This window comes from Aptenodytes forsteri, unplaced genomic scaffold (genome assembly GCF_000699145.1).
Source record: "Aptenodytes forsteri isolate BGI_AS27 unplaced genomic scaffold, ASM69914v1 Scaffold336, whole genome shotgun sequence".
Lineage (NCBI taxonomy): Eukaryota > Metazoa > Chordata > Aves > Sphenisciformes > Spheniscidae > Aptenodytes > Aptenodytes forsteri.
Genome location: NW_008794911.1, coordinates 2,385,157 through 2,408,920, shown reverse-complemented (window position 1 = coordinate 2,408,920; position 23,764 = coordinate 2,385,157). Strand labels below are relative to the sequence as shown.

General features: G+C 38.5%; 1 protein-coding gene across 5 annotated transcripts; it reads left to right on the top strand.

The window, feature by feature from the left end:
• Positions 1-924: 924 nt before the first annotated feature.
• PDSS1 (decaprenyl diphosphate synthase subunit 1) lies at positions 925-23,432 on the top strand. 5 transcript variants are annotated; one of them, XM_019470991.1, is made up of 11 exons: positions 925-984; positions 1,868-1,991; positions 2,358-2,488; positions 9,712-9,853; positions 10,653-10,764; positions 10,853-10,962; positions 18,002-18,082; positions 18,269-18,382; positions 21,932-22,012; positions 22,240-22,324; positions 22,770-22,846. In XM_019470991.1, the coding sequence occupies exons 3-10, from the start codon at positions 2,391-2,393 to the stop codon at positions 22,297-22,299; spliced, it is 798 nt and encodes a 265-aa protein (XP_019326536.1). In that variant the 5' UTR covers positions 925-984; positions 1,868-1,991; positions 2,358-2,390; the 3' UTR covers positions 22,300-22,324; positions 22,770-22,846. The 5 variants fall into 5 exon arrangements, with proteins under 5 accessions (XP_019326536.1, XP_019326537.1, XP_009273485.1 ...); XM_019470992.1 differs by lacking the exon at positions 22,770-22,846 and adding an exon at positions 22,648-22,718; XM_009275210.2 differs by lacking the exon at positions 22,240-22,324 and having other exon boundaries at positions 22,770-23,432.
• Positions 23,433-23,764: the final 332 nt, after the last annotated feature.

Below are 23,764 nucleotides of genomic sequence, written 5' to 3'. Positions count from 1 at the left end.
GCGCGAACGCCCGAAGGCGGTTCCGATGTGCGAGGGCCGGCGGCGGGCAGGCGGGCAGCTCCCTGCCCGGGGGGGGGGCCGGCCGGCCGGGCCTTGCAGGGGGCAGGAGCGCTCTCGGTGCAAGGTTAAATGCTGGCTGAAGGGTTTTCAGGGAAGGATTGGTTACTGTTGTGGGGAAGAACCTCTCGGACTCTTCTCTAGGTGGGAGCAGGGAAAGCGATGGTCATTAGTGTGAGATTTTCAACGTGTTTGTGCATAACTTAGCATTATGAGTTGTAATGGGAGGCAGTTCTCTCACTGCATTCGTTTACACCTTCCTCACAAGCCAAGCTACTGTTCTGACCTGCAGTAAAGTGTGCTGGCTGTGATGTGTCCAGCGTCGTGCGTGACCCAGTCTTACAGTGTTAAGCAGCAGTGTAAAGGAGAGAGTCTGTCTGTGCCCTCACTGAAGGAAGAATAGGAAGAGATCAGCTTCAGGGGAAAACAAGGGCATGTTCTTCTGTTAGTGTGGTAGTTTACGGAAACAGCTCTTGTCCTTTTCTGTGTGCCTTGACTGGTGCAGTCCAGATTTATCTGCAAGACAGGGAATGTTTGAAAATTGCACCTTCCACAAGTGCAAAAGCAAGGTTTCGTTAGAGCAGTTCTGGGAAGTTAACTGATACGCCTTCTGGGCTGGTCCTACGAGGGGAGAAAGTCCAACACTCCTGAGCAGAACAGTCAATTTGAGTCAGAAGCTAATGTACGTATTGGCAGTTAGTCTCATGTGATATGGAAGGAGATTATGAGACTCCCTTTGCTGCTGCGTTGTTAAAATGGAGAAGTAGAGCAGTGCTGATGAACAGACACTTGTTTTTTGTAATCAAATGTTTTCTGTTAGTTTAAAGTTCTATTAAATGAACCCTGATTTTTCTTTGTGCAGATATGTCACTTTACCCAAAGACGTTCAACTTTGTCATTTCCAAAAATATGTAATGTATTTTGGCGGTAAGTTGGAGATTCATATTGTTGTGTAATGGGTAAAGACATAGTTATTGGGTGAACTGGGTAGTTACACCTGCGAGCTGTAAACTTTGAAAATAAGGTTATTCACTCCAGTACATAGTTGGATAATTCTGTGTAGACTGCTGCTATGGTGCTGAGTCTGAATCGAAGTCCTCCATCCTGGAGAGCAACAGGCAAAGCAAGAATGCCCCAAGAAAACCCATATGGTTCACTTTGAAAAAGGAGACATAATAAGAGGCATAAACTTCAACTCCAGGGAACATAAAAAAAATCAGGCCTAAGCTTAATGCATCTTAATGCATCCAGGTGGAGCTTTCACCCTTTACTGATGAACTTTCATAGCATCGTCATGCTCCCTGGAAGTATTGATTTAATTTATAATGTAGCTGGGTGTGCAAAGGAGAATTTTCAAATCCCAGTCAGGAATATTTTTCCAGGAGGATACAGGAGAGGGAAGAAAGTAACAGGATAATTGTGTTACTGGAAGATGAAGGCTCCATCTCCAAATGTACTCTATACTATCAATAGTGTATTCAAAAGGAATACACTGAGAGCAATGTAGCTTTATGTGTCTCAGAAGATTTCTGTAATCCGGTAAGGGCAGGGGTGTGTGTTATTGTTTGCCAAATGCTGCACTTTGCCAGCTCCTAAAAGTCTACGATCATCAATATGTAGCTGTGCTGTCCTTGCACCTTACTAGCTGGCTGAAAAGGGTGTTTTGATGCCTTCTGTTTATATTTTAGACATTTGGTTAAATTTTGTGTGAGGAGAAAGGAGGAGGAAAAGCTTTTAAATGTTTCTGTTTGGGGAGTCAGGGAAAGTTTGCTTTTAACAATGTTACTCTCTTGAAAAACACTGTCACCAGGTTTCATCATACAAGTATATCCCACTTGTTCAGCTGCAGTAAGACAGTTAGTGATGAAAAATACCAAGACCCTTTTCAACTTGGTAGAAAAGACTTGAAGAATCTCTATGAAGATATTAAAAAGGTAAGAGATTTTGGTGACTATTCTGGGATGTTGTGATGATTCTGGTTTTAATAGCAACCATCGCTTTGGAGGATAGTTATTGAAAGACTATTCCCTATGTTTATGAACAGCTGTCTGAAACTGAAGGCAAAGAGAGCATTTCTACATATCTTATAGAACCAGAATGCATTTTTTTTTCTCCTGATTTACACTGCTGGAATGCATCATTTATGTTTCAGGTTACTCATAGTAATTTTAAAAACAACTTCAGCTTACATTGGGTGGAATGAATACAGACAATAACCTTATAAAAGCATACTGTTTTGCTTACACTAAACAGATTGGCTTTGTGACTTTTATGCTGATATGTTCTTTTCCTTTTTATAGGAATTACTTGTATCTACAGCAGAACTTAAGGAAATGTGTGATTATTACTTTGATGGGAAAGGAAAGGCCTTTCGACCAATGATTGTGGTGCTAATGGCAAGGGCTTGCAACATTCATCATAATAATTCCAGGTGAGTTGGTCACTTTTAGATATATGGACACATATCGTACTTGAAATTTATCATTCTTGTGTTCCCGAAAAATATTTCTAGTAACTTCATGAAAATAAAAAGCTCCTTGGTAAAACCTGAATTTAAGTTCCATCGTGAAGCTGTATTTTTGTAGTTAGCAGTGCAAAAGGAACTACTGAGTTTATTACGTGCTTCCACGTGTAAAGTTGTGGACTATACTGCAGTTGTAACTGGTGATGGATAAATAATGTTGCCAAATTCTGATATTTGTAAGGCTTTTAGTCAATTTTACATAAATGCTTTATTAGAACCTGTAATACTCCTTGAAACTATATGAACTTAATTAAAAGTATTTTTCATTTGTAACCACTCCTGTAGCTATTAAACTCTTGTCACAGGTAGGAACTTTGCTGCAAGAAGAGACTTTCATAGCTTTTTTTTGCAATTATGCAGAAAAGCCATTAAGCAGGTGGTATGATTATATTCAAAGCTGTGAGACATTCAAAACAATCAGAGATTTCGCCTCACCTCCAGGAGCAAGTTTCTATGCTTTAATGTAAGATTCTAAGCTTAGAGCTGGTGTAATCCTGATGTTCTTCGAGTTACTTGTCTTTTGAAAGCAGTTTTAACTGTGCAGAACATCATCATGCTCACCCTGTACTCTCTATCACTCCTTGCTCTGGCTGATTGGAAATGCTTCTCTCCACGCATTCCTGTAAGTTCTTAAGTTTGCATTTTGAGGAAAGATGTTGGCTAGAGTGTTCTCTGCCTTCCAGCTACACCTCCAGTCTTCCTTCGTATGGAATTTCAAATATGAAATCTTTGGTCCCTTGCCAGAAGTGTTTCTAGACTGATTTATCAGTCTTAAGGGATTTCTCTCAGCTCTCACATCATTTTTTCCTTAGCGGTAGGTTAATGCCTTGTTGGACTTGATTTCTACCTCAGACCATGGCATATATTTTGCCGCTTGATATGGCACCTCTCCCAGTATACCCACTCCTATGTGAATATAATTTAGAAGGAGAAGGCAAAACCGAGTTGGCAGTGTCCTGTCCTGTGTGTGCCAATTCCTCTTGTTTTAGGAAAACATTGTCCAGGATTGATGAACTTCACTCCAGCCTGATGCTGTTCTCCATTCAGTACTGCTCCTTGTCATTGTCTTAGAGGTAGCAAAAGGAACAATAGCAGTTGTGAAACTCCTCAAGGATGTCCTTTGTCACAGCACTGATTGACTTAATATTTTCATGAGTGATCTTGTAATGAAAAACAGGAGCTTGATGGTGGCACTTTTTGATGACAAAATCATTCTTGATGACTGGCCATCCACAGGGGAATGAAAGGAAGTACAATAAAACAAAAATTTCTGCTTGAGCTTGGAGGCTTATGAGTGTCCCATTAGGGTGTAATCCCAATGTGATTTGCATCCACTTTCTTTATGAAAAACCTTAAAGTAATCCTAGCATGCATCAACCATAGTATATCCAGTTCAGCTACGGCGGTGTTGATACCCTTGTATAGTGCTTTGTGAAATCATCAGCATATCTGATCCTTGTGTTCAAAAAAAGGTAAGTCCAGCTAGCTTCAGGGGTGGACTGCAAAGATAATCAGGGAGAATGAAGGACTTGTGGTCTACAAAATTGTCAGGATCAAGGGTGAAAGAGCTATTTATGACAAAGGACAATGTTGCTAAGGGGATGGAAACTTAGGAGGAGACTTTTAACAACTGGGGCAGTGAGTTTTTGGAGCATCATTCTAGTCAGAATAATGGGAAAAATAGTTTTATCTCATTCTAGTGTGTAGCATGAGAAGCTTATGAACGAAATTATGTAGTGTACATACCAAGAAGGCTGGAATTGATGTCGTATGGTGTAGGAGGTGAGCAGTGAATCAAAGACAAGAAGTAGCTGTAGAAAGAACTGAATTTGCCTTTATATGCTCAAAGTGTATTTGCTGTCTTTTGACATAGGTATATGCTCATGGGCATATTCTTGTCCATGCATTATGCTGTCTTGAAACCATCAGGACCAGTTTTGAGACCTGCGCTATGCCAGTGAGAAAATGTGATCTCAGAGTTCAAGTGCCACATATGCCTGAGGCAATTGTTTGCTTTGCAGTAGCCAACCCTCAGCATAAGCGCTCTGATTTATAGATGCCCGTGTCATTTGGCAGCTTTTGTACATCTGTTGCAGTTTTTGTCAGCACCTCCAAACTATGTTTGATGTTTAAAAGCCTCCTAGTTAATCTGAATGTTCCTTGTATAGGACAGAGTGAGTCACTATCTCTGTCATGTTTCTAGAATTAAATTCTGAGTAGGGAGAACAAAAATGTTTCAGCAAATGAACAGAATGAAATCCCAGGGTATTTACCTTCCTCTTCTTTGCCTCGTGCCACTTTTTTCTAAGCCTATGATTGTAATTAATTCACATATGTTTATACAAGTCTTCAGTGTACTGCTTTTTGGTTCAGTCATGATGACCAACATCTTTTGAGGGCTGGATAGGCCATGCCAAAAGAATATACTTTCATATTTTGGATACCCACTTAGAGTTGATGGATTTTTATGGGCATTTTCTTCTCTTTTGCTTTTAAGCTTCTTGAAGCAGGCTGTGTTACACCTGCTTTGTATATACATATACTTCCAGTTCTCACTGATACTGGTTTCATTATTGTTGCTTCTTAAAGCAGCATTGCTTCCAGGTGACAAATTGTTCTTCCAACTTTTTACTGTTTGTGAGGAAAATTGCATATGTAGAGAAGGAAACACTGCATGTTTGTAACTCTGCTACTCTGCTATAGACCTGAGGGGAAAAAAAATACTTGCTTTCCATTCTGCTTCTCCTGATATTTTTTTAAGATGTTTTTCCTCTTTCAACTTGTCATTTCCCTTAAAGCATGTTATCGTTCTTTTCCTCAGTTAATATTGATTCTTCTCCCAGACTTGTTTTTCTTTGTTGAAGCTTTGGTTCCCACACAGGTAATCAAAGATACTGGCCAGAACATCTGTAGACCTGTGGGGTGAGCCAATATCCTGTGCTGTTCATCCCTAGCATTGTTTTTTTTATTCTGCCTCTGGGATTTGTGTTACTTATGTTGAGTTTCTGCTTCATCTTGCTGCCATTCTCAATGGTCATATAACTTGCAGGACTCAGCATGCTTTTGCCTGTTCTTTTGTTTTGATATTTTTTTTTATGTGCAATACTATTAGAAAAGGTAATACTCTTCCTTATTTGGCTGTTAAAATAACAGGACACAACTTTGTAAGGTTATAGGTTGTGATTTTATGAGGCAGTCCAGAGAGACCTCCTTGTCTTCACAGACCCCCACCAGCATAGCTGAGACTTTTCAAATGAATGGAGGGGAACACCCAGGTAGCTCTGCTTACAGGTTAGGTGACCTGTATCATCGTTTATGTTTAGATTTGAGGAAGGCTAGGTATTTAGAATGCCCTCAGCAGGTTAACTGTCTTTCTAGAGTGAGGTGTCTTTATTGTAGTCATATCAAGGAGAATGACAGTTGTATAGAGAATCTGAACTATTATCAAAGAGATAAGTGTCTGAAGCATTCGAATTGTCCTGTGCTGGTATGTTGGGTTTTTTCCCTTGAAGATCCAAGTGTCAGAAGTCCAACCCTGAGTCCTTAGGTCCCTTGGGCAATAGCTTTTTGCTTAATGATAGCAACTTACCTTTGTGCGAGAGTGAGAATTGTTGTAAAGAGTTTAAGCTGAAGTCATGCAAACCCTCAATTTCACACATCCTCTGGCATTTCTTCACATACCTGTGTGCAGAATTTCACGGAATTATCACTTAGCCTGAATGGACCTAATGTTTCTGTTTAGGGTGTATTCTCCAGAGGTGTTTGCAAATAGGAGTTTTTATTTCTATTTCTGCAACCAAAATGAGAGAGACAAACAAATAAGAGAAGGCCCAAGTAGTACAGAGACATCTCAAGAGAGAAAATAGTGAGCACAAAAGATTTAGGGGGAAAAAGGGAAATAAACCCATCAAAATAGTGTGAGAAATACTTAAATATAATGACCTGGCTAAACTCAATAGAGTAATATTTCCTAAAGATACGAGGACCTGCCAGCAACCTTAGTCCTCTTTTCTTTCACTCCTCCAAACCATGGTTGTCAGATGCCTGTACTGTATGCTGTTTTTCAGCTGTTCTGTAATTTGCTCCTGTGTTAACACATCCCTTCTCTATGCTTCCCCTAGTTTGCAGTGTCCTTCTGTGTCACAGACTGTGTTTCTGAAATGTTCGTTTCTTTCAGCCAGAGGGACTTAACAGCAAAAGCGTACTTTGAGGAGTGTGGTCGTAACACAGAAATTTTGCAAGTTCTTTTGCACGTTTCCTGTCTTTAAACTGGCAATATTTACTTACTGGCAAACACATTGCAAAGCTCTTTGTTGCAGACTCTAAATACTGTTTTGTGTTGTTTTGAGTGCTGCCCCCTCACCCCCCTTTTTTTTTTTTTTTTTTTTTTTTTTTTTTTTTTTTTTTTTTTTTTTTTTTTTTTTTTTTTTTTTTTTTTTTTTTTTTTTTTTTTTTTTTTTTTTTTTTTTTTTTTTTTTTTTTTTTTTTTTTTTTTTTTTTTTTTTTTTTTTTTTTTTTTTTTTTTTTTTTTTTTTTTTTTTTTTTTTTTTTTTTTTTTTTTTTTTTTTTTTTTTTTTTTTTTTTTTTTTTTTTTTTTTTTTTTTTTTTTTTTTTTTTTTTTTTTTTTTTTTTTTTTTTTTTTTTTTTTTTTTTTTTTTTTTTTTTTTTTTTTTTTTTTTTTTTTTTTTTTTTTTTTTTTTTTTTAAGGGGATATTTGGAGGGAAAGGTGTGTTTGGTTGTTTTTTTAACCTGTAAGATCAGCCTTGGTCTTGTTCAGTGTACATGATACAAGTTCTGTAACGGAAAAGACCTCAGGGTACTGTAGGTCTATAAAAGCTTATCACAGAATCAAGCAGGGGGTCCTACTGAAAATAGAACATGATCAAGGACTTAAAAATTAATATAATGCATGTGTAAAAAGATAAACTTACAGTTTTTGTATAAAAATTTTGTGTAAATATATATCATCCTGGGGTGCCTTTACTTTGAGAATGACCTAAAAATGGCATCTTTCCGCTCACTGGACTTGTGGGGACCCAGTTATCTATTGACTTGAGTTACTGCTACTTTTTGCTTTTGTTTTGCAGGCGAAGCAGAATGAAAAATGGCAGGGAATGACAAGGATCCTGTTTCCTGTGTGTTTTCCCTAAAATAGGCATGCTCTGATTCAGAATTACTCTCACAAGATGTTTGTAGGAAACTATTGCAAAATTTTTTGCCAGCGATGGGAAGGACCTTGCCTGAGACCTTGCAGAAATAGTAGTTTAAAAAAAACCCTTCAGGTTAAATTATCACGTTTGATGTAACATTCTGGGAATCAGACACATGAACCATGAGCGTTCCTATGCCATTTTTAGTCATTGTCAGAGATGAAATGCACTATAATGCAGAACTTTTCAAAACCTGCTTTTGAAATGTCTGTCCTTGTGCTGTCTTCATACTACTGAAAGATTCTGGTGTGTTGGTGAGTGTTGCCATTTACTGCTACTTCCCAGCAGGAAGTCCAGTCTGCTGACATAATTAAAGAAAAAGGGAGTCCCCAAAAGGAGACCAGTGCATGAAAGAGGCTGGAGACCTTTACAGTTTTTTGAAGGTAAGTTCTCCTACTTAGTAACAATAGTTTATTTTGGAAAACTACTTACACTGAACTAGCATTTGACTGAGTTACTAGTCCACAGTAAAACTTACCTTCAAACAACCGTGAAGGTTTCCAGCTCTTATTTTCTGTTGTTTAAAAGCCCCATTTTCACAGCCTGTGAGCCACACATCCTGCTATTGTTCAGGATGTGGAACTCCCACTGACAGCAATGCAGAGTTCTGCATAGAGGTAGGTGTCAGAACGCAGTATTATGTCAGCAGACTGCAAGATGTTCTTTCATTTTGTGATTAATTACTAGATTTTGATAGACATAGGCAATGCAAGAAAATTTTAAATGCCCTTCAGCTGAGCTGAAATTATTATCTTCTGTTTCTCTCAGTTCTTTTTCTGTTTTGCTGGAAAATAGTGTGATTTGCTCTGTTATCTGTATACCAGAAGTAAGTATATCTGTATATCAGAAGTAATTTTTTCTTTTGTTGGGCTTTTTTGGTTATTGGTTTGGGTTTTTTTCTTTTGTTGGGTTTGTGTTTCGTTTTTTTAATGTCCATGTGGGCTTGTTACAGCTATAAGGCAAGGCTGACTGAGATAGCCATTTCTGGGATCCTGCATGCAACCCATGATGAAAACAGGTAGAAAAAGAAAAAAAGATAGATACTAGAACAAGGCAGTGGCAGTTGGATACTAGGGTAGATGGTCTTTTGTGTGAGCTGGGTTGGCTCTTTTATGTTGGTTTTTCCAACCTTGATCCCTAGATAATTGTTTCTGTGTTCTTCCATTACCTTCTTTTCACCTAGTTTAAAAAATAAAGTAGGTGTGAACTACTGAGAGTTGAATCATCAGTGTTAGATCTTCCCAAAGGCTGAATTTCGGTAAGTGTTAGGTAGTTAGTGTTTATAGTCCTGAAGTGGTTGCAGTATAATTCCAGTTAATTCCTCAAGCTTTTGAAGAACCTCTGAGGTCTTAAGGTAATGAGGTAACTCATGGACCTTATCCTTTATCTTATGTCTTTCAAATGTAGAATACAGGTTTCTATCCCTGTTGATCTCTCCAGCTTGCTGGTTAGTAGAGTTAGCCAGCTTTGGAGAGTTTGTGATGCTGTGTCTTATATGTAGAGCCACACAGAGGTAAGGAAAACTTAAAACTCTTCTACAAAGCTACCTGTCATTCTTTTCTCTGCCGTTTTCCAAATTTCCATCCTCTTGGAACTAAGCACGCTGTGCTATTTATTGCAGTCTGGATTTAGAGGGATTAGAGTCAGTAACTCAGGAGTTCTGCAGTACTGTTAATGCAGCAAGGCAGAAACAGGCCTAATAAGGATGGAAACGTTCCATTGCACTTACTGTACTAATGTGATCTTACTTTCTCTTGTCTTCCTAATTCCAGGTTTGAAAGATGGGGTTCAGACCATGAAAGAGCTGCAACAGCTGTTTTCAGAGAAACATTTTTTGTTTGGTTTTAGTAGAGATTTCTTTTAGTATTGCAGCACATGTAATTGATTTAATTATTTGACAGTTCTTGTTTTTTATTTTAGGGAGGTGCAAGCAAGCCAGCGCTCTGTGGCCATAATTGCTGAGATGATCCACACAGCTAGCCTAGTTCATGATGATGTTATTGATGATGCAAATTCTCGCAGAGGAAAAATGACAGTCAATCAAATCTGGGGAGAGAGGAAGGTGAGTTTGCTATCATGTGCAAGACTTGCCTTTGAATTTCAGCAGAGCACAAATACCTAGGGTTTTTGTCACATTGCTATCCTTAGGCACAGTCTTAGGATATGCCAGAAAAAGTATGAAGAGGTGTGTACAGATAGTGGGTAAGACAAATGTGTGTTCCTTTTTTGAATTGTTGGAAGTATTAGATAATATGAGTGTAGTGTGATTCTTACTGATTTTGCATTCCCTATGCCATTCTCTGCAGTGCTGTTGGAATACTTTGAACTTGCACTTCATCCAGAACACTATAGGTTACTCTGATTCAGTAGTAAATACAAAAAGGTTTTCAGTCAGCATGAACATTTTTTTGCTCTTTTGAGGGAGGTGTTTCTTCATAGACCGTTAAAAGGAAGGTCTTAATCAGAAAATGCAAGGAAAGAAGTACAATGCTGACGCATCAGAATTTATCATGGCAATTCAGAGCTGTCATGGCATAGCAGTCACAACAGAATGGTCAAATAGAGAAGTAATGTTCAAAACTTCACAGGCAAACATGTATTCAGATATTGAATACAGGGAGGACAGTGCTTATATAGAAAAATATAAACAGCACTATAAGATAGGGAATAAAAAATGGTTCCAATTTTAATATTTGGTTATCTTCTGTTTTCTGTCTGTTACAATGAGATATGTGTGCTCTATGTAGGAAAATGATGTGACGTGAGTAGACCTGCCAAATAAAGGAAATTGTATTGTCTGTACTAACACTTACAGGAAAAGACTTAAAAGATCAATTTTTTTTTTTTTTTTTAATTCTTAGGCTGTTCTAGCTGGTGACTTCATCCTCTCAGCTGCTTCCGTAGCTTTAGCACGAATTGGAAACACTGCTATCATCTCTGTTCTAACTCAGGTGATTGAAGATCTGGTGCGTGGTAAGGTCTCTTCCTATTTTTGTCTTTAGATTTGCTTGCCTAAGCAGTAAACCCACAAATAAAAACTCCCATCTGTGCAACTTTTTAGGTGAATTCCTCCAGTTGGGTTGCAAGGAAAATGAGAATGAGAGATTTGCTCACTACCTCGAGAAGACTTTTAAGAAGACCGCGAGTCTTATAGCAAACAGTTGTAAAGCAGTATGTACGTCTGTCTCTTCTAAAGTTAACATACCATGCTGTAAGCTTCACAGCTAAACTCCTAGTTATTGCTGTTTTCTCTGGAAACCCTCCAAAGCAAACCCTTTAAATGGTATTCTGCCAGAATGTGAATGGGTTTGAGATTGTGCATTTTATCACAGTTCAGCCGTGTAGCCTCCAATATTGGTTTTTACTCTTTCTTTTCTGTTTTATGTTCATACACAGATTTATTGTTATCCTCACTTGAATCAAAATAAGGTTCACAGTGGCATCTGATAATTTATGAAATTCTGCAACTTTGAGACAGTGTTTTTAATCTCAGTTGATAATTCTTGAGCCTGCAATTTGATTTTAAGTCACCTTTGAGATCTGGTCCCATTCATTGGTGCCGAGTGGGACCTTACAATGATAACAGCGGGAGGAAACAACTGACTGTGTATGTTCTACATTACATTGTAAAAGAACAGAAGCATGTATTTCTTGATTTGTTTGGGGTTTTTAATTATCAATTGTTATATCCAACCCTTTCTGTCATTCAGTTCTGTTACTTCATTACAAAAAGATCTGATTCAAGATGATGTTCTTATTCACAAAACATGTTTAGTTTTAGTGCAGAAAATGGAGGTGGGCAATAATCTCGCCTCAAAAGAGAGTTATAAATTTATTTTTTTTTATTAAAGGCGGTATAGCTGGTGTATGCTATAGCAAGAGGGAGTTCTAAGAGAATTAGACTAAAAATCTGTGCTAGTGTTAGTCATACTCCTTTGTTCTCAGAGAACTGGTGCATTTGTGCAATAGACAGGAGTTGCAAATTGCTTAAATCAAAAGGATCATATAGATCGAGAGAGACAGATTTTGTGGGGAGGGAAAATATCTTTCATTCTAGTTGGAGGAAAGAAATTAAGTCTTCTGGATTGCTCATATTAATGGCAATATGACCCTGGCAAGAATTCCCTTTGCAAGTCTTCATTTATACTAGTAGGCAATTGGACTAGTAAGGAGCATTATGTTATTCTGCTACCCCAATAAAAACATACAAGTTTTTATATTCACTTTGACAGTTTTCCTAACAGAACCTTCACAGATAGAAGAAGAAATCACCTTCCCACTGGGTGGATTCTCCTTACAAATGTGCTATTTTGAGTTTTTTTCCTTTTCATAACTCACAAGAGTTAAGGATTTAAGCACTTCCCTCCAGATTGTGGCTGTGATGCTGGTGAAGGGGGTGTTTGGCTGCTTTTCTTCTAGTGGCTGTTCTGAGTTGTTCCATTGCTGAATTGCTGGAATTTTATGTGCAGTAAAATTTGTGTTATAAAAGAAAAACGAGAGAGGTCTGTCTTTATGGCAAAACCATACTTACTGCATACAGTAGCAATGACTTGTATATATATGTCTCCCTTGGTTTCTTTCTGCATGGATTAGGAGAACTCTACTGATAGCAGTGAAAAGGGGATTTTTTTTGTTTGGGATTTGGTTTTTTTTGGGAGTTTTTTTCCTTTTCATAACTCACAAGAGTTAAGGATTTAAGCACTTCCCTCCAGATTGTGGCTGTGATGCTGGTGAAGGGGGTGTTTGGCTGCTTTTCTTCTAGTGGCTGTTCTGAGTTGTTCCATTGCTGAATTGCTGGAATTTTATGTGCAGTAAAATTTGTGTTATAAAAGAAAAACGAGAGAGGTCTGTCTTTATGGCAAAACCATACTTACTGCATACAGTAGCAATGACTTGTATATATATGTCTCCCTTGGTTTCTTTCTGCATGGATTAGGAGAACTCTACTGATAGCAGTGAAAAGGGGATTTTTTTTGTTTGGGATTTGGGGTTTTTTTTGGGGGGTGGGTGTTGGGGGTTTTTTTTGTTTAGATGGTTTTGGCTACTGAGGAAAAGGATGGAATCAGAAGCGAGTTCTGTTTTCTGTAGTGAAAATGATAAGCAGGATCATCACTTCTAGCTTGAAAGGAAATTCAGTTGGGGAATCAAGAGTATTCACATCTTGTTTTCAGGGACAAAGCTAAGGAGAGAGATTATTGGTTTTCAGAACATCAGTTACAACCAGACTGGTGTGTCATTAGAAGCAGTTTAGTTCCAGTTAATGATAGGAAAAAACAGTGGTTTGTTTCTGTGCATAAATAAGATAAAAGTATTAACTGGAAAGAAGATGTCAAACAAGTTCAGGTGGCATCTTAGAATTCTACAGTGTCATGCCTTAGAGATGAAAGAGTGGAGTGTTCCTGGAAAAATGTCTAAACAAGATAATAGATAGTCTGTCAACACCAGTCTAGTCACTGTAATAGATACCTTCTGCATCACCAAAGCTTTACTGCATTTAAATCAAAAGTCCTTTAAGTTAGCAAAATAATTTTTTATGGACAGAACAGTCTGTTCAAGCTGTTAGAGCCATCCCAGTCTCCAGTTTATTTCTTCAATAGTTCTGCATGGGGGAATGTTACCAAAGTTGCAGTCAAAGTAATACATTGCAAAAGGAAATGGTGGCAGATGGCCCAAGAGGGTCACTGAAGCCTTAGTTACTGAAAGGCATTTTTCAGAGAAACATGAGAGGTGACTTTGGTTCAAGAATTCAGAAACAATAAAGCTGATGTGGAATTTCTATTAGTCATCAGGCAAGCTGGAGATGGCAAAATAAGCTAAGCAGGTTCTCTTTCTGTCTTTTTTTTTATCCTGCTGTAATGTGAATTCCTAACCCTCATAAAGCTGTTTATATTTTGCATAGCATACTTTCAGAAGAGGGATTAAATCATGCTTGTTTTGAGATAAGTGTAAAGTTGCACTAGAGATTCTTGATCTCTCTATTAGGAGAAAGCATGCAGCCTCCATGAGTAAGGCAAGGCTGTGTATGGAAGGTCAGCCTTACAGACTGAAGAAAAGGAATAGTCTGCAGCTCTGGATCTACCTGTGAGCTCCTACTTTAACTAGTTCGTAGTTTGGTGTGTGCACAGGGCTCCATTGGAAGAACCTACCAGGGTGTGGAACTGGAGTCTAGGAAAATAAGACCTCTGACCACCACCAGCAAAACTGATGCCCCCCAGCCCAACTAGGCATGCAGACTACAATAAAGTCCAATGACAGATGTAGGGTAATAGCATCAGTAGCGTCAGCTATTACGGTCAGCCAGTAAATTTCCTTATTTATTATTTAAAATACAGTAACTGCTTTGGGGGTATTTCTTCTTCATACAGTTTGCTATGAAAAAGATTAGCATAAATATATCACAGATATTCAGGCAGATAATCTTCACTTCTGTAGAAGTACAATTCTTCATAAACAAGTACTTGGTTAACATGTTAAAATATTGATTACTTGAGAAAAGGTCAAATGCATGAAAATGCAGACTCAGGACAAGATAGTTGTCTGTTGGGGGGGGGGGCTCCTGCTGGGTAGACGCCTTCCTCTCCCAGGTAGGCCTTCATTACCCCTTCCCAAGAGTAGTTACCAGAAAGGATTTGAAGAGCCTGGAGGAAAAGTCAGGGCTGTGCCCTGCAGCAGTGAAGGATAAGCACGTACTGGGCTGCATCGCTACCAGCGCATCAAGGGAAGTGACTGTTTTCCTCTATTCAGCACGTGTGAGACCTCAAGGCTGGGCTCCCTCTTACAAGACAGACATTCACATTGTGGAGTGAGTTCAGTGAAGGGCCACCATGATGGCTGGGGGCTGGCACAAATGATATGCCAAGAGTTGGTTTTAGTCTGGAGTAGAGAAGGCTAAGGGGGAATCCTCTTGCTGTCTCCAGCTATGTAATGGGAGAGTGTAGGGAGGATGGAGAGATGCGCAGTGAAAGGACAAGTTGTACCATGGAAAAACTCAATTAGCTATTATGAAAAATTTCTCCATGAGGTTGGTCAAATGCTGGAACAGGTTGCCCAGACAGGGTGTGGGATCTTCATCCTTGGAGATGCTCAGAACTCAACTGGACACAGCCCTGAGCAACCTGATCTAACTGTGAAGTAAGCTGTGCTTTGAGCAGATGACTCGACCAAATAACTTTCAGAGTTCCCTTCCAACCTAAATTATTCTGTGATTCCGCTGGAAAGAGGAACAGTGCTTCTGTCTGGAAAAACAGTGGTGGATGAGCCGCGAATAAGAAGGCAGGATCCTGACTGCTTCAGGAGATGGGCATGGAAGAGAAAGGCTGGAAAAGGGGAAGATTTTTAGAGCCTTTTCCTTTCCATGGTGTCCACAAATCTAGAAGTATGAGAGCAAACGTCTCTTGTACTGTTTATACAAGCATATCCCTGCCCAGCAGCTGGTTTTCGTCTCTGATCTACAGGGCACTGGTATAGATGTGCAAGTGCTTTCAACTCCAGCTGCCGTATTCTCACATGATAAATAACAGAGCACAATGTATCTACCCAGAGCTGATGATAGAATATTTTATGGATGTGAAATTCAGTAAAGAGGCAAGATTGGTTTATAGTCTCTCCTGTAACATAAAAGAATAGAAACAATTTTTTATTTTAAAAAGTGTGTTTGAAATAATGCCAAGCAGATTGACTTGCTTTACTGAATTCAAAGAACCTTTCTAAAGAATTTGTTCCACTTGGTATTAGGAAGGCTTTTTCATCAGGATTTAGTGGAGGACAGGTCTGAATTCTTGCAAGATTAAATTTGTAATCAACCAGTCGTATCAGGGGAGCTATAGGATGTTTTCAAAGGGTGAGCTTTATCATTTAAACATATATCATTATATTGATATTGTTATCTTGATTTGTATTTTTAAATGCATGCTATCATCCCAGTATGGCTTCAGTTAAACTTCATCACTCTGAGTGACAGGCTGACCGGGACAAGGCTGGCTGCCTGCATCCCAGTGTCCAGATGGGGGCAATAATCCACAAGAGCAATTTGAGAAATTGGCTCCTGAAGGAACTCCCTGGTAGACAAGACCTAGTCATGTTGCAGGTTTATGACGTGGTCGTGGTCGGAGAGTTGCTCACTTGAGGTGTGATAGGCATATCGATCTCCTGGATTTTCAAATTTTTTTTGTCTTCAGAAATGTTCATAGCCTGAATAGGAGCTATGAAGGTCTTCTCTTGCAAAGATGCAAGAATTAATTTTGCATTGATGAATTTTGGTTGTGTTACATTCTGTAACTCATGCTTCTGTTTTTTAAATGTACGTCTGCTGCTGTGATTCTTTACATAGGTAATGTCTGTGTCCCCAGAAAACTGTCCACCTGCAGGAATAGCTCTGCTCTGACCTTTCAGATTAAACGAGAAAGCTCTTCTCTTTGCATGGCACTTCCTCTCCCCATCTACCAACTTGTGCCCACTCTGACCCTTTGCCATTAACCAGGATTTTGTCACTGTTCTGCTGAATTCCAGATTTTAATTCTTCACGTGAAGTATGGTGGTAGGTAAAGATTTCATTGAAACAGGGTAGATGCACTCCCCCTGCCTTGCTGATACTATTCGATTTATATTACAGAAGCAACCAAAAGTTTGCTAGGCATGGTACAGCAGTAGATGATGTTAACTCTTTGGGGCAAATACTTTTATTTAAGAAACAAGCATCAAAAGGAGGATAAAAGGGCAAAATGTTCTAGTTTGATAGTCCCTAGCAATGTCTATTTAAATATCTCATATTTGCAGTTCACTCTGTGTTAATAACCTTCAGGATTTTCTGTGATTAGACATAAGTAGCATTATTTTCCTGCTATATTATCTTCCTCTTTTAAATAAAATTGGGAAATGCGAGATGCTGTTAATGCCTCAGGCATCCAGATTCCTCTCGGTTTTAACTGTTATCCACCGATGCAGGCTGTGACTGGGAAGCGTTCTGATGCTCAGTTACAAAATGCACTGATGCACGAAATAGTCTCTAATCTTGTGCGAGTTGCATCGCATTTATTAGGATATAACATTGTTTCTTATTTCCATCTTCATGTTCACCTCCAAAGCTACTCCTGGACTCGCTTTTAGTTTGGGGTTGGTTTTCTTGGTTTTTAATGATCCTACCTTACATAGTCTTAAAGAGGAATTTTTATATATATACACACGTATTTTTATGTCGTGTGGTTTTCCTAGCATGTATTTTTAGTCTTACATTAAGTAAAATGTATCTTCACTCCTTCCGTTAGTCACAGCAGATTTGGAATGTCTGCAGTAAACCAGAATGGATTTCTGCCCCCTGTTCCTACTTGCTTTATTGAAGGCCGAAATAAATCTGAGTATTTAAATATAACCAACCTCATTTTGCAAAGTGTATAATCAATACATAAATGCAGAAGCATAAGTGCCCTTACTTTGAGGCAGGATATTAATTCTCAGATCTTAGTTTGTGTCCTATATTTTAGCTTTGTGGAGTTTATTCAGCAAAACTTCTGTCTCTCAAGTAGTCGATTCCTTTATCTGTACTCGATTAAAATGTTTTATTTGTTTATCTCAGTTTAGTGATACTTTTGTCTAGCTTGGTGCACTTTCTTCACTCACTGTCTTTTCTTTGCCACTAATTATCCCTTGATACCTTTGTCTGCAAGCTAATCAGCTCATCTTCCTGAGCAATTCGGTTACAGTTAACATCACCCTTAAAAATAATCTTATCTCAACTGTCCCTCCTGTATTGGGTACAACGCATCCAGTTTTGCAGATCTTTTATGAGGCATGTAATATTCTTTTATCTGTTGTCTGACCTCCAATTATCCCCTGGCTGATTTATATATGTAGTAAATTTAATTCCCCTGTCACTGAACTGTATATGACTACTAGCCTGCATGTGCAGTGCATCCACATTTCTTCTCTCTTCATTATAATTTCTGTCTGATAAATATTTAATAAAGCTAATCTCTTGCCAGTCTTGAATATGTTTTTAATACTGCACTGCTGTTCAGCCTTGTTTTCTAATGAGCTTGGCTATTTGTGTGTATCCGTGAACAGAGATAAGCAAGAATGTGCTACTGAGTCAGCATTTTTTCCTTTCCCAGATCCCTACTGTCTGTGCTTGCTATGTCACACCTATGGTCATAGACTAAAAGTGGACGCTAACTAAAGCTTTCTATTTACTTGTTGGGTTTTTTTTTCTTTTCAGGTTTCAATTCTAGGCTGCCCTGATCCCAAAGTTCATGAGATTGCATACCAGTATGGAAAAAATGTTGGCATAGCTTTTCAGGTAGTGCTTTTGTTGAACTAAAGGGAATCTAAAACCTAAACTTTTCCAAACTGCCTTAGAAATCAAAGTGGGCTGTCTTAATCCTCTCTAGAAATCTTCTTTTAACAAGGATTATTCTGTATTCAGTTCTCGTTTAAAAAAAAAGTAAGTTTTAAATTAATCTGTATGTTTATCATCTCTTTCCAGCTAATAGATGATGTGTTGGATTTTACATCGTGTGCCGACCATCTGGGGAAACCAACAGCAGCAGATCTCAAGCTTGGATTAGCCACAGGCCCTGTCTTGTTTGCTTGTCAACAGGTAAGTCAACAGGAATCTATTTCCCCAAAACGAGAAGTGTACACTGCTCTTCACAGCACACACAGAGGTCCAGCTCGATCACATCAAGTCTACAGCGTAAGTGATGAGCATGGCCTGGGCACGTGTGAAAAATCAGTGCGTTCAAGATCAGCTGGATTTAGTGTGCACACGCATGTTCTTTCAGATTGAGAAACACCTTCCTACACAAGGCCTCTTACCATTGGGCCCTTGTATCAAAAGCAGCACTAATCTTTTGCTGCCCCAGTTCAAGTGGTTAACCTTCACAAAGGGGCAAGTATTCAGAGAGTTTTTGCATGTTTTTTGCAGGTTATTCCTAAGTAGCTTCTTGCTTATGTTCTTTCCTGGGACATCTTGTTCTTCCCAGGCTTGACTATGTATGTAGGCTTTTTGCCAAGTTCTGGGCTTTGCATCCATCCTGGGGCCAGGAACTTAAATCTCTGCCTAGCTTTTAGGTGGGCACCTCTATTTATGGGATTTGATCTCTTCATCTCTTTGTCCTCAAGTCTTATCCAGCTACAAACGTGGGAAGCTTTCGCTTCTGAAGGTAAATGCAATAGTAGTTTGGATGAGAAAAAGGAGTATCATATATAAAATAAGCTTAAAATTAGTCAAGATTTTTAGTGGCTTAAAAATTATTTGGAGGAGTACAAGGAAAACAGAAGTGCCAGCAGCACCAAAAGAATTGGTGCTAATCCATAAAAGGGGAAGAAACTGGTTTAATGCACCTTGCTCAAGCTTCTGGTTCACCTGAGGAAAGAAGATTTGGGACTTAGAAAGCAGTCCTTCCTACCAAACTTCACAGCATGATAAAAAAAGGGGCACAACTAGTTCCAGTGGAGCTCTAATCTGTGATCTCTCATTGGAATTGCTTAGAGCTTGACATGGGAAAAGTTTTAAATAATTAAAAAAAAAAATACAACTTTATGACATTTACTTCCCCCTCTTTTTATAAAGAGCCTGGGGTGGGGGGAAGTGGAACATAGGCATGTGTTTGTTTCCTCATCCTTTGGGCATTTACAAGGACATGTATCTCAGAAAAGACAGGAAAGCAAAGAGTATCATCCGCTTCAGAATGCAGACAAATGCATGCTGAGAACAAGCTCCTCAGTGTTCTCAGTTCCTCCCCAGAGACTCATCTGGGGGATTCACAAGCTTGTTCTTGAATCATTATTTCAGAGTTTGTTGATAAGCAGCAGGATCTTGTTAGTCATCAGCAACTGGATGTTGCTGATCTCTCACTTCTAAAGAACAGTGAGAGACTCAGGTACAGAAAGAGGATGCAATTGTGAAATGGTTTGTTTGTTTGTGTGTTAAAGCTACTTGTAGAGAGAAACAGAGACATGTTGCAAATACTCTGATTTTGGCAGAGCATGGGTGACACTGATTGTCTTGTGGGTGTTGAATATTCCATTTTTTTAAATTAAAACTTCATTTATTCATTTGTTTGGGTTGGCTGTCTCCGACTTTCAACTTCATCTATCATTTAATTAGCTTTATAAGATATATGAGTTCATAATATGGAAATACAAGAAAAGAAAATCTGTCAGTTCTTTTTTAAAATCTTGTTCTCTGTAGGTCACTTTTAAACGCTTTTCCTCATTTATATCTTTATAGCTGGGAAGCGTATGTTTTTGCACTGAAAGATAACTTGACCATCTTGCAAAGTTTTCCACATTAACCGAAAGGCTTCTTTGCTGAAAATTTCCTGCTGTTTTCAAGAAACTGGAAGAACAGCACTACAGACTTAAGTGATATATAAACAAAGTATAAGTGCTAAAAAAATTTGGAGCTTCAACAGAGACTTACCCATGCTGCTACTAAAAGATGTTTCATCTATTTGTATCTGAGAATAAAAACTCCTGAGCCAGGACTTGAAGATAGTCCAAAATGTAGTTGTTATGGGCTGTCTTTTCTCTTGAAATTAATATTACTGCTGTTCTGCAGACCCTTTAATGTATCTGGTAATCCTCATGTTGTTTTCTTGACAAACATACTTTAGTTCTTAATGTGCTCTGGATCTTCAGTGACAGCTGCCTTTTCTTCTTGTCCTCTCCCCTCCCTCTGAATACATCTTTTTCCATTAGAATATTAAGGAGAGGCCTTTGTACAAAAAATGTTTAGCTTGATGCAAGACCTATTTATTCAGTATTTAAAGTTAATTCACGCGGTAAAAAACCCCACAATTATTTTTTTAAAGAAATATACTAGTATATGCTAAGTCTAAAGCCACTCTTAAACTAGTACAGCTAAAGAATGAAGGTTTATTTTTCTTATAAGCATTCCTGTCAAATGCTTATATACTGCCCCTTAAATCTGCAGAACTGCTAATAACAGCTTTGCATTACAGGTTTGGGGATTTTTTTATATCCTTTAGTGCTTAAATATAAAAAGTGAAAGCATATGCATCCTATATCATTGTAAATATGAATAATATGAAAATGGATTATATGAACATGGCAATTAAATTGTCATTACATGGGAAGAAAGCTAGACTCTAGAGAAAGCCAAATATGAGTCACCAATAAACTTCTAAATATATCTTCCAAGAAGACTACGTAAGAGTAATAGGGAAATGTCACAACAATGAGGGATGCTACATGTTTGTTCCCTAACAAGTTTGTAGATCTAGTTTCGGGACCAAAGGTGTGCAAGGAAAGCAGATCATTGTTTACAAGTCTACAGCAATAAAATAATCTTGGTTTGACTGTAACCCTTTCAGACAAGATGAACAAACAACTCTTTCCTTTAAAAATAATTCAGTAGCTGCCTTGAGTTGGGGCCTTAGTTTGTTTGTGAAGTACTAGGTTCTTCTATTTCTGGACTGTCTGAAGAAAGTGCCTGCACGTTTAGATAAGTGATGCAGTGACCTTCTCAGACAACTGCCTTTAGTTATCTACCCGATTTGTAGGGAATTGATTGTGCAGTACTAACTACAAATTCTACATGATCAAAACCAAAATACATTATAGTTGTCATTTTTCTCTTATAAAAATCTGTCCTGAGCTTTCCACAGGCAGAGCCTGTGTATATAAAATACCAGAGCAATGGTAAAGCAGAAGTGGCTGTAAGAGTTGAAGGTAGCATGAAGGGTTTTACAGGTTGGACTGTGCAACATAGATATAACAAACCGCCTGGGTTCTCTGTTGTACATATGGGGGAAGAAGTGCTTCTTCTAGGTGTGCCAACACTAACCATCATTTGTAATATAAGAATACTTCAACCAGATTATACACCTGGAAGTAGCCACATCAGAAATTACCACACTGGATCATCTGCTCAACATGATGAAATGGCAGGTGCTAACTTTCACTACCAGCTGGCTACAGCCAGTTTAAGTTTTCAATGCTTGGGCTTTGCTATACTACAGTCCTATGCAGATTGCAGATATTAACCTACAGCTACACCTGTAGTAACAACAGCAGCAGGGGAAGAGGGCTGTACTTTGGTTTCTTTTTGACCTTAGCATGGCAGGCAGCTACGCGGAAAACAACTCATAAGCAGTACAAAACCTTCTCCCTTTGTGCTTAGTTTCCAGAAATGAATGCTATGATAATGAGACGATTCAGTAAGCCAGGAGACGTTGAACGTGCTCGGAAATATGTGTTGCAGGTAAGACCAATACCAAATATTTCATTCCTGAATTGCTGTCCCCATTGAAGTCAGTCTGAAATTCATTGCCTCTAAAGTAAAATAGCAGGGCTGCATTTTGAAATACATATGAAGTAGCACGCTATGTACAATAACAAGTTAGTACTCTTCAGCTGCCTTACTGGCACAGTGTTTTAGCAGAAATGCTAGGTACTGAAGAGCTTTCTTTTCTTTTTTCCCTCCAATAGCATAAAATCCACATAATAAAAGTAAAAAAGCTCATGCATGAACTCAGTTCCTTCAGCTGAAGAGTAGCTGTATCCAACAACTGGTGTAAGTGGCACGTAATTACCAGTCAGTTTTGTAACTGCAGTGCACACTCCGTATCAGTTTTAATTGAAGACTGAATAACTGCCTGTGCAAAATTAATACCTATTTTTTCAGCATAGCATGTTTTTTGTATGTCTCTAAGGGCAGGAGGGGAAGGGTTAAACCATTAGTTTCTAATCCTACTGAATAGTATTTTATTAATACCAGTGTTTGTTTTGTAAGTATACTTAAGTTTAATATGGATGAGGTTTAGTATTTTGAAGCTTTGGGGAAGAGATGTAGGATTCAATGAATACAGAATGAATGCTCTTCCTTTCCCCCTGCAGAATATAATTAAGTGTTCAGGGTACTTACTGGCCTTAAAACTTCCCCCTGTAACTGGAAGAGGCAAAAGGCAGGAGGGAGGCTGACCAGTTATCCATTACCTTTAACTGTCTTCTTATACAAGAGTGATGGCGTGCAGCAAACAACCTACCTCGCCCAGCGCTACTGCCATGAAGCTACGAGAGAGATCAGCAAACTACGGCCATCCCCTGAAAGAGACGCCCTCATTCAGCTGACAGAAATGGTTCTCACGCGAGACAAGTGAGAGAACTCCTTCCACTCGTTCTGGCAGCTACTCACCAGACTGTGCCTAAATTTACTTCAAAAGTTATTTGCTTCCAACACAGGCTACCAAAAATTATTTTTTTTAAGAAACTTTTTTTTTTGAAGTTCTACTTTTTTTAAAAAACAAAAGTTTAAAGTGTTTTATTGTGGGAAGCCATACAATTCAGAGCAAATCAGACTGTGCTGTACAATTGTTTTAGCGGGGGCTATTAATCGTGGGGGTGGGGAAGATGTTTACATGTTGATGCACAAAGGCCACAATGAGAATAAATATAAATCAGTGTACGAGAACTGAAGTTGCTCCAAATTTCACTTGTTCACACTAATAGAGCATGCATGTTACCATCTGGTAAACTCCTGTGAAGAGAGATGGTTTGAATGCTTTCCTGGCTGTTAAACTACAGAAGTACCTGGAATTGTATATATGGTTTACTACAAAAGACTATATGTAGAGTTCAATTGGTTATGTACATCAGTGAGAAGTTTTCCAATTCTAATGAAATACAGGTGTGCTATTGGTTGCTACTTACTAGCAGTTGACAAGATGCAGAATTTGGGATTGCTACAGTTAAGAAAATGAAAGGCTCAGTATTTCTAACTCACACTAAAAATGAAGCTTTGACTGGCTGCTGAATCATTCAACTCCATCACCTTCCATCACTCAGTTGTAGAGTATATTCAATACCCTCCTAGAAGTCTGCTTTGAAGTCCCAGACACATTCCTCTTACGGTAATTATCCAGTACTACCACATTCCTTTTCAGGTTATTTAAGCCACAGAATTTGTAGAACAGGGAGGTACATCATCTCTAACTATCTATCTCTGCCTGTGATC